The 10,785-nt window shown below is 44.5% G+C and overlaps 1 protein-coding gene across 1 annotated transcript in view; it reads left to right on the top strand.

The window, feature by feature from the left end:
• The window catches only part of LOC114024815 (calreticulin-like), a gene marked incomplete at its 3' end in the record, with an annotated part of 24,536 nt that extends 15,268 nt beyond the window's left edge, over nt 1-9,268 (top strand). The window contains exons 5-9 of the mRNA XM_027837970.1: nt 1,559-1,768; nt 2,730-2,843; nt 3,622-3,765; nt 7,903-7,995; nt 9,071-9,268. Of these exons, the coding sequence (XP_027693771.1) occupies nt 1,559-1,768; nt 2,730-2,843; nt 3,622-3,765; nt 7,903-7,995; nt 9,071-9,268 (759 nt within the window). The remainder of the gene's footprint in view (nt 1-1,558; nt 1,769-2,729; nt 2,844-3,621; nt 3,766-7,902; nt 7,996-9,070) is intronic.
• Nucleotides 9,269-10,785: the final 1,517 nt, after the last annotated feature.

Below are 10,785 nucleotides of genomic sequence, written 5' to 3'. Positions count from 1 at the left end.
CTCTCTCTCTCTCTCCCTCTCTCTCTCTCTCTCTCTCTCTCTCTCTCTCTCTCTCTCTCTCTCTCTCTCTCTCTCTGGGGTGGGGGTTGGCAATGGTGTTAGGTGACTTGCCCAGGGTCATACAGCTAGTGTCAAGTGTCTGAGACTGGATTTGAACTCAGATCCTCCTGACTCCAGGGCAGGTGCTCTATCCACTGCACCACCTAGCTGCCCCCTACTCTTCTCTTTTGATTCTCCTCCACTCTGCTTTTCTCTCTATTGTCGGCTCATCTCCAGATGTTTGCTGTGTCCTATATTGTTCTTCTGATCTCTGGTTTCTCATCTTCTCACCAACTCTTGTGAAGTCTAATAGCAAGGCTTCTTCGTGAATGGTGACCCATCTGGAACTCAGGTGGAGAACCCAAATTCCACAGTTCTACCAGGTGTAACACAAATGTGCCATGTACAACTTTTCGATAGTCTCCAACCAGTTCTTTCATTTCATTTCTCAGTTACAGCCTTCCAAACCCTTAGAATAGGGTTATAGATTAAGGAACTAATGGACAGCAAGGCACCGTGACCACCCCCACCTATACTCAGCATTCCTGTCTCTGACCTACTTTCAGATGTTTCCCCTCAGTACATTTATCTGAGAGATTGTTTGCTCCCGGGTCCTCAACTATCTGAAGCTGTTTTTCTCATACAAATATCCTTTTACTGTTTCTTTCAGTAAATAAAATGTCCACATATGAAATGGACAATGACTTATACTATGAAAGGGGAAGCACCTTTGAAGAAAAAAATAAAATAGTCCCTGTTGAGCACAGGGGTGGCCTCAAGACTACAGGTTCCCCACCCCTGGTTTAGGAACTTATATTCTATGGGGGGGGGCGAAATATGTAAACATATATATGTACACATATACATATACATACATACATGTAACTGTGAAGCATGTACCAGGTAAACACAAAGTAATTTGTGGGACTCTAGCAGCAGAGGCGATCAGGAAATGGTTCGTGTAATTGGTGATACTTGAACTCAGTTTGTTTGGTCATGCTCCATGAAGCTGCTTCCTACTTGCTCTATATCAACGTGGGGCCCTGAGTGTGTGTCTCCCAGATGGATGCGTTGTCTCCTACTGGTCCAGTTACGTTGTTAAATGATAACAACATCAATAATGCTCATATCTTCCTCCTGGACACTGCAAGGTGCTCTGAGGCCTAGGACTGAAAGGTGAGCTCTGAGCCTCTCCTTCTCTACCTAGTACAACAACCCCACTAAGGAAAGGTGAGGCCACTGGGGAGGATCAATCTGTCAGAGAGAGAACTTGGTGACATGATTCTGTCCTTTCGGTTTTTAAAGGGTAGAGAAGAAAGTTCTTCCTTGGCAACTGTCCCAGATCTTCTGGCCATGCTGGGCCAGGCTTGATTAGAGATCTAGGGTCAGCACCACCTATGACCCTTCAGATTCCCAAATCAGACCCCTTGCTCCTCCTGTCTTGGGTAATACATTTTCTGAGAGGGGAGCCAGACTAGGTAATGCTGCAGAGCCTTCAAAATTGTCTCCTTCCCTGCAGATCAATAAAGACACTCACCTATATACTCTGATTCTTCTCCCGGATTGCACCTACGGGGTCAAGATAGATAATCAACTGGTGGCAGTTGGGGCCTTAGAGGATGACTGGGATTTTCTACCCCCCAAAAGAATCAAAGATCCATATGCGAGGAAACCTCGAAAGTGGGATGAGAGACCCCAAATTGAGGATCCTGATGACAAGAAACCAGAGGTAAATGGATTCTGCTCCTGGTCCCCTGTCTATAAATGATGCTAATTAATGAGACTGAGAATTTTATGAGTCATCGAAAGCATAACCCTTTCACTATTTCACTTTCAGCAGGCATTCCCGCACATCTGGAAATATTTTGCTCTGGGAGAGCTATCTTTGTATCCCCAGGGGCCAAACTATGCTGGACACCTAACAGTCACTTAAACAATTGTTTAATTCATTTGAATCCAAGAACAATTGTATAATACTGTACAGTACAATTGTACTGCTATCTCCATGATAGCATCATTTGCATAGTAGGTGCTCAAGAAATTCATAGTGGGTCATTAATTGAATGAATTACTGATTGTAGAACTTCCTCCATAAAGAGGAGAGATTTTTCCAGGCAGGCAGGCAGCCTTTCCTATTACCCTGCACTAGGCCCAGTAAGCAGCCCCTGGCCCTGACTCTGGGGCCACCAGCATTCTGGGTGCCCTTCATGATGTGCAACTCCACCCCTTGACATCCTTAACCTTCCTTTTTTCACTGAGGGATCTGGAAGCTATGCCATATGAGTTCAGTTGAAAGAACTGGAAATTCCTGGCCTCCGCCCAAGCTGCTGAATCCCTCAGACACAGGAGAAGACCACGGTTCCAGCATCAGGCAGGCTTGCTCCTGTCTTGGCATGGGACAGCCAAGGGAGGAGCGGGGGACCCAGCCATCAGCCAGCAACCCCTTGCCCATTCCTATCAGAGGTCAAATGGAGATCAAGGTCTGATGGAGGGGAGAATAGGGAATAGGAGAATTGTTCATTTTAGATGGACCTGCAGGGAGGATTCACTCACACTGGCTTATTAACCCTTCCACCTCCAATGAAGGGTTCACATTTTGTGTTTCATGACAAGAGTCTTCTGTGTATATTTCCATCTGCTGTATCCCAAGGCCACCAACGAGTCCTTAAGGTGGATCAATTTTATCTTAGGACTGGGAAGATTTTGAAAAAATCCCGGATCCAGACGCAAAGAAGCCTAATGACTGGGATGCAGCAATGGATGGCGAGTGGGAGCCCCCTTTGATCCCAAACCCAAAGTATAAGGTAAAGGGGGGGTTTTCTCTTGCAAAGAAAACAAAATATAAAACAAGAAATGAATGGAACTTCTAATGGACAAAGTATCAACTCTAAGGCTTGATGGATGTGTTTAGGGTGGGCACTGGGCTAAGGATGAGGCCAGGCTTACCTTGCGTGGGTCAGAACATACTTCTTTTGTTTATATGCCTCAAGGGAGGCTGTGAGGAGAGCTGGCCTGGGATTCCTGAGCTGGCAGTGTGTATTAACTGATTCACCAAATCTTGTCCTTCCTTTGAGGAACAGCTGAGGCCACTGGGAAGGATTAGTCTGTAGGAGAAAGAGCTCGGTGACATGATTCTGTCCTTTCCATTTTTAAAGTTCTGTCATCATCTGTGTGGCTTCAGAGGGGAAAACTAGGAGGTAGGAGATATATGGAGGTTGAATTTGGCTTAAGGTAAGGAAGACCTTTCTAACATTGAGAGCTGTCCAACTATGGAACAGATTAGATCACAACAAGTAGTGCTCCCTGTCCCTGGAGATGTTCCAACTTACCTCTTTATTCAAGTCATTGAGAAACACCAGTAACAGCACAGGGCTCTGGGGTGCAGGCTATTTATAAAACATAAACAGACAAACAAATGATTAAATAAATACATGAATGAATGAAACAATTTATTACAATTAGGACCAAATCCAAATTTCAGCAGAATTTGAGCACAATAACTTGGGTTATCTCATTGCTTGAAATTAGAAATGCTGGGAAAAGGCCGATATTCCTGTTCAATATTTCCTGTTTTAATTTTAGGGTGAGTGGAAGCCTCGAATAATTGATAACCCAGATTATAAAGGTGAGTGGGTGCATCCAGAAATTGACAATCCGAAGTATAAAGCAGATCCCAATATTTACAGATATTACAACATCAGTGTCCTGGGCCTGGATATTTGGCAGGTATGTAGTAATTAAATGCATACACATTTGGCAATCGCTTAGAATCCCAGAATTGCATAGTGGGAACGGACCTTAGAAGGATTCTGGAACAACCCATAAATGAGTAGGAATCCATGCTGCCACTTGAAGCCCCCAGTGGTGGGGAACTGACTACCTACCTGTCAAGGCAGCCCATCCCACTTTTAGATGTTGAGAAGTATTGTAGCTTCTCCTTGATTTCAATCCTAGATCTGCCTCTTTGCAGCTTCCTCCCCCAGCTCTGGGTCCTGCCCCCGGGGCCAAGCAGAACAAGGCTAAGCCTTCCAACACACCAAGGTGTTAAGGAACCCTGTGTAGGCAGAAAGAGCCTGAGGTTCAGGATGGACAGACCTGAATCTCCCTTCAGTGCCCCTTTCCCTTTCTGAGCCTCAGTCTTCTCATCTATAAAATGGCATAATTCTACCTGTTCTCTGCATCTTTGGTTGCTTATGACAATAAAGTGAGATCATGGATGTGAATAAGCTTTGAAAAGTTGACAGGATGCTTCAAATGTAGGGGATTACTGTCATTACTGGTATTACTACTGCTCCAGAAACCAAGGCCTCATTTACTTTACCTATCTCTGTGGAAAGGCAGTGTTGCATAGTGGATAGAGACTTGACCTTGAAGCCAGGAAGACCTGAGAAGACCACATACTGACTGTGTGACTCTGGGTGAGTCACTTAACTTCCCAGGGCTATAGGTAACCCTCTAAATTGGTAAAATTGGTAAAAAGGAATTTCCTCACCTAGGAGTTATGATAACAATGAAATCATAGTACAATCTCTTCCCACCTGCCAATGTCTTTCCTTCTCCAATTACATTGTATATATTATATATTTTCTAATTAATTTTGTATTTACTATGTTGTATCCCCCAATAGAATGTAAGCTCCTTGAGGGCAGAAATTGTTTTATTTTTGTCTTTGCATGCTGGCACATAGTAGGTACATAATAAATACTTCTTGCTTACAGCTCAGTTGAATCCCTGTTCCCCTCAATAAACCCTAATAACAGGCCCCATTTCTGAAGTGGTTTCAGGTTTACAAAGTACTTTCTTCATGACAACCTTGTGAAGGAGGCATAATAACTATTAATATCCCCACTTTATACATGGGGAAACTGAGGCTTCTCAAAGAGTTTATGTGACTTGCCCAAGGTCACATAGCTAGTTGGAAGTATCCATGATATAAGCCCAAGGTTCCTAACTTCAGGGCTCCTTCTAGAATTCCTTCCCCTCAGTTACCCTCTTGGTACAAGCAAAGAAAGCTTTGTGCTCAGTATTGAGGGATCCAAGGTCAATAGGGTATAATTCCTGCCATGATGGGTTGAAACATGGACATAAGTAAAAAGTCAGGTACAAAGCTGATTTTGGAGAGGTACTGAGTGTTCTGAGTAGTCCCAGGGGGGAGACAGCATGTTTGGCTGGGGGAGGGGGGTCAGGGAAGACTTTTTGGAGGAGGCATAATGGAGCTGACCCTTGAAGGACAGGTTAGACTTTATTGGCAGAGATGAGTGGGGAGGCCATTTCTGGCAGAATTTTTTTTAAAATATGAGATCAGGAAAGCAACTAGACTGGAGAAGGTCAAATAAATGGGCTGGAATGGGAGGCAAGAAGAGAAGAGGAGAATTGGCTGAGGATAAAGCCAAGAGGGCCAGAGGCTGGTACATCACAGGCACTTAATGCTCATGGATTGATTGAGGGACATGGACAAAAGAGTGCCCAGATGAGAAGCCATGGTAACAGAGTGATCCACGTGGGTAGGAATGCCCAGCCCAAGGAGGCCCCAGATCCAGCCAAACACTGATGGGTAATCTATACCCAGGTCTGATGGGAGAATCCTCACTGCAACGTCTCTGACCTGTGGCGCCTCAAGTCTGCATGAACAACTTTCTGGATGTAGAATGTCAGAAAGATCAGGACAGCCTAGAATGATGGGCCAGATCCAAGCTTTTCGGCCAAACTGGATCATAGGATCCCAGTTCTAAGACAGGAAGGGACCTCTTCAGTTGTTGAGTCTAACCCTCTCATTTTACAGATGAGGAAACTGAAGCACATGGAGGTAAAGGGACTTAACCAAGGTCACACAGGTAGAAAGTAGCTGATCTGGGATTTGAATCTAGGTCCCTCACATCCAGATCCAGCCCTGTCCACTGTAGTGCGCTGCCTGTAGAGTGATGAGCCTTTCAGTAATGAGTGGGCTGGTTCTCGGCTGACAGACACAAAGCTCCATCCTGGCTCACACACTCCCAGCCGCACAGAGCCTCTGGTCATAGAGCCTTTGAGAGCCAGCTTCACTCCTGTACCAGGAGGAGACTTTAGACTGGAACCTCAGGGGAGGCGGAATTGCAAATAAACACTTTAATAAGCAGTTATTCTTTTTAAAATACCACAAAGGAGCTCACCCTGCAAGATTTCATAATATTCAAAATATACAAAATGTGTTAGTAAATAATAATTTTCAAAATAATCCAGTATTAGGCAAAAAAAAAAAAAAAAAAGCAACCAAGTGCAACAGGATGGACTCCAGAAATCAAAGCCAGTGACTATGAGGTCCTAGAACCTTGACGTACAGACACCTAGGGCGCCATATTGTCCAACCCATCCCTGGCCAAGTCTTTCTTCTGTAACATCTCCAATCAACTTTTATCTAGCCTCACTCTAAGACCTCTAAGGAGGGGGAGCTGACGATCTCCCAAGGTGATTTCTCCCTCACATCCAGCCTAAATCTGCCTGTTGGCCCTCAGGCGCCAAGTGGAACAAGGGCACGCCCTTCTCCATGGACAGCCCTGCAAATGCTTGAAGACCCCTCTCTTGTCTCCTCTCCCTCCCCCATGCCAAATATCCCCAAGTCCACCAGATGACGTCAACCAAGCCTTTCCCCATCTTGACTGTCTCCTCTGGACACTCTCCAGTTTATCAATGGCCTTCTGAAAATCCTGTGGCCAGAGCTGAACCCAGTCTTCCATGGGTGACCTGGCCGGGGCAAAGGGAAGGGGGACTCTCACTTCCCCAGCTCTGGACACTGTGCTCTAAGAGTACCCACATGACAAGAATGCAGCCTACAATCACATGGGCTTTTTGGGGGGCTATTCTGACATGTGTGGGATCATATTGAGCTTGCCTTCCACTGAAACCCCCAGATCTTTTTCAAATGAATTGTCATCTAGCCATGCTGGTGTTTAGCCAGTGAGTTAAAATTTGTCAGCCATTATCTAACTAGGTCTTTACAATAACATCACAACGTAGGTAGGTACTGCAGGTATTATCTGCACTACTATTATTCTCTATAATGACACTGCTGCTCTGAGTTACATAGCTAATAATTGTCTAAGACAGAATTTCGACCCAGATCTCTACTTACTCCAAACCATGAAGCTCAATTGCTGTATCGCAAGGCCTCTCATGATGGAAGGAAGTGATTCTTGTCATCTAGCCCAAATTTGTCTCTCTGCAACACCCCCCACCCCACCTCCATACACACCCCGCTCCGGGTTCTTCTCTCTGGGACCCAAAGAGAGCAAGTCTCATGTGCCTTCCACACAAGAACCTTTCATATCCTTGAAGAGGATCTCGTGTCTCCCCCAGTCTTCTCTTCTCCAGGATGAACACCCTCAGTTCCTTCAGCTGGTCCCCTTTTGTATGTCCATCAGCTGCCCTTTTGTGGACCCACAAGTTCTGGTGCCCAGAATCAAATGGAGGACCATACTTAGAGCTGGGCAAGGGAATCAGGGAAGGCTTCCTGAAAGAGGCAGCAGCTGAGGTGGGCCTGGAAGGAAAGGAAGACACATACACAAGGTCAGATAAGGTGGTAAAGAGACGGTCTTCCCGCAGGTAAAGACTAGGAGAAAGGAAATGGCAAAGTTTGGCTGCAATACAGCATATGGGAAGTGGAACTGAGGGTATGGGCAGAGGGAGGAGCAAAAATTAGTCATCTAGTGTGGTCCCTGATTGCAGAGGGCCTTGGCTTCTCCTGTCCTCTCTGCACTGAAGCTATTTCTACAGCCAATGAAGATATTATCCCATGGCTCAAGAAGGTTATTTATTGACTTTGGGAGAAAGCAAAAACATTTCATCTAAATTCATGGTAATTATCCCAAGCATCTTTTCTTCCAACAGGTAAAATCTGGTTCTATATTTGACAATTTCCTCCTGACAAATGATGAAGAATTTGCCGAAAAAGTTGGAAATCAGACCTGGGGAGTAAGAAAAGTAAGCAGAGCCTTTGCTTGGTCATGGGCAAATTTCAGCAGGATCACCTAATTATAATTTAATCACTTATCGTGCCCTGGAATTCTTTGTTGTAACCAAAGAATTCATCCCTTGGTGGCTGATTTGTTGGCAATGAGCCTAGCAGGGCTAACTGAGGCTGCTCCCCTTTGGAAGAGCCAGGAAGACCCTCAACTCTACTGGCATAGCTTACAAGCCATTGGAGACACCTCCCTGCAATCCTAGGGGACTGAAAAGAAATATAAGTACATATAACAAATCTAATTTTTTTATTAAAAGATGAACATTAGGCATCAATACAGTCAATTAAATATCCTTAGTATCAGTTTACATTTAACATGATTTCTTTTTTAAAATTCAAATGAATTTTCTTTTGTTTTCAACTAACATATACTTCTTTTCCCTTCCCCCACCTACCCCCAGGGTCCTGCCCATTGGGAGAAAGGGGAGAAAACCAAAGTCTTTATAACCAAATCTGCATATATTTAGTGAGGGAAAGATTACTTTTCCCAGGAACCACCGAGGGCTAATCTCCTCCAAATCCCCCACTCCCAAGAAAATGAACACCACTCTACAGATTCTTTAAAATGTAGCCAAGGAGTGAAAATGTCTCCTACAGGGCAGGCTAGAGTCATTCATTCATTCATTCATTCATTCATTCATTCATTCATTCATTGGATAATCCACCTGTTCAAGTACCTACCATGTGTAAGACTTTGTGCTAGGTACCGTGGGGAGAACTTTAGATAGTTAAGACAGTTCTTGCCCTTATGGAGTATATAATGGGGGGAAGTGGGAAGGGAAATAATACAGTTATATAATACTATAGAATAGAACACAAGAACCAGAGAGAAACAAGATGCTATGCAAAGTCTGAGGAGGGAGAGATCACTTCTGATCTGGGGGAGGAGGGAAAATCAGTGAAGGGTTCCTGTAGGAGGAACCAATGAACCTAACCTTAAAGGTTAGGTCACTTCTCAAAGGTTAGAGATGGTGGGAGGGGAAAATTAGAGTTGTCTAACCTCCAAATTATGTGGAAATTACATATTCAAAACAGGACCCAGAAAGAATATGGAGGGAAGCTTATGAAGCAGAGGAAAAGAGAAAACAACAGGAAGAGACCAAGAAAAAAATAGAAGCTGCCGAAGAAGAAGAAGAAGAGAAGAAATATGCAGTGGAGGAAGAGGATGATGAGGATGAGGATGAAGATGTTAACCAATCTGAACTGGAAAAAGACAAAGAGCTGAAGGAAGAAGAAAAAAACAGGGATGAAGGAGGAAATGGGACCAATGGAGTTGACATAAAGGATGAATTGTAACTGTATTGAACATAGTAACTGTAGTCAATAGCTAATGGGCCATTGTTAATTAGGCTTGGGAGCTCACTTAAAACAATGCAAAAATGAACGCAACGAACATTTAGTATGCTCAGAGAGTATGCAGTTGGGTGGAGCTAAGTGCAGGGGGTGGTACAAGGTTTAGATAAAGGTCTCTTGCCTTCAAGGAACTTATGTGGTCTAACAAAGTCTTACCGCCTGGATGCATTGTTGAGACATTACACATGAAATGGATGGGCAGAAACCAGCCCTTAGTTGGCACTGGGTGCTCTGCCAGGAATTTGTGGGCAGCCAGGTAAAGAAGGGTCTTATGTTCTTGACTTGTGCTGGAAAGTAACACTTTCCTCCAACCGTGAATGGTGTATGAGGCCTTTGGATCAAACGCTTTTGTTTAATTACTTAAATTTTTACAATATCAAGCATCTAACAATAAAGGATGAATCTTTGGGTAAGTCTTTGGGTTTCTTTTCACGTTTATAAGTCAGTGTATTTTCAGTTCTTATATTTCTGGATTTTTAAATGGGGGGGTAAGGGAAGAGATGATCCTTTCAGGCCCACCTGTGTACAAAGCCAGTCTTTCTGCCCACCAGCAGCTTCCCTATTCCCTGCCCCCCACCCCGAGGGTTACATTTAATTTCCTGACCAGTACAGGAGTCTTTCCAAATGTTACTTACTGGACTCCTCCGACTCACTGGGACACAGGATGGAGGCATTTAAAAGGATTCTCTTTCCGAAACAATCTTCATCTAAATGCAGAGGAATAGTAACCGAGTCTGTGGAAACAACCAAAATGCAGCTGGCTGCTGAGCCAACAGCATAGGCAGCAGGAAGGAGACAGACAGATCTCCAGGTTCCTGCCTGCCCCGGGTCCCGAGGGCAGGAGAGTGATGGAGCTCTGAGCAACCTGGGCGGGAGTGGGGGCTGGGGCCATGAGACCACATCTGCTTACATGTTCATTTTAGGTTGAGAATTACTTCTATACAGTCTGCTCTTCGCTCACACGCCTTCGTGCCCACACACCCTGTGGTTGGTTTTCTCCATCAGTCGGTCAGGGCACTGAGTCAAGGAGGCTCAGCTTGAATCTCCTTCCCACCACTCTGTTCACAAAGTAAATCCTAAACCCTGGCTAGGCAGCTCACAAGATGTGTGTGTGAGGCCCAAATCCATCCTGGGGCTGCTAAAACAACAACCCTGAGAGAATGACAACTTCTCACATTCCAATAGTACTTACAGTGTCCATCCCTCCTTTCATCCATCCGTCTAGCTATGTATCTATCGTGTATGTATGTATGTAGCTATCTATTGCTCAGTATGGTCCCTAGTACATAGTATGTACTTGAATGCTAATTGACCATCCATCCATCAAGCTAGTTATTTATTATGTTTGTACGTATGTATGCATGTGTATGTGTATGTATGTATCTATTGGTTAGCAT

Source organism: Vombatus ursinus, unplaced genomic scaffold (assembly GCF_900497805.2).
Source record: "Vombatus ursinus unplaced genomic scaffold, bare-nosed wombat genome assembly UNPS02014825.1, whole genome shotgun sequence".
In the NCBI taxonomy this organism is placed as follows: domain Eukaryota; kingdom Metazoa; phylum Chordata; class Mammalia; order Diprotodontia; family Vombatidae; genus Vombatus; species Vombatus ursinus.
The sequence above is the reverse complement of the archived record's forward strand: the minus strand, read 5'-3'. Positions and strand labels throughout refer to the sequence as shown.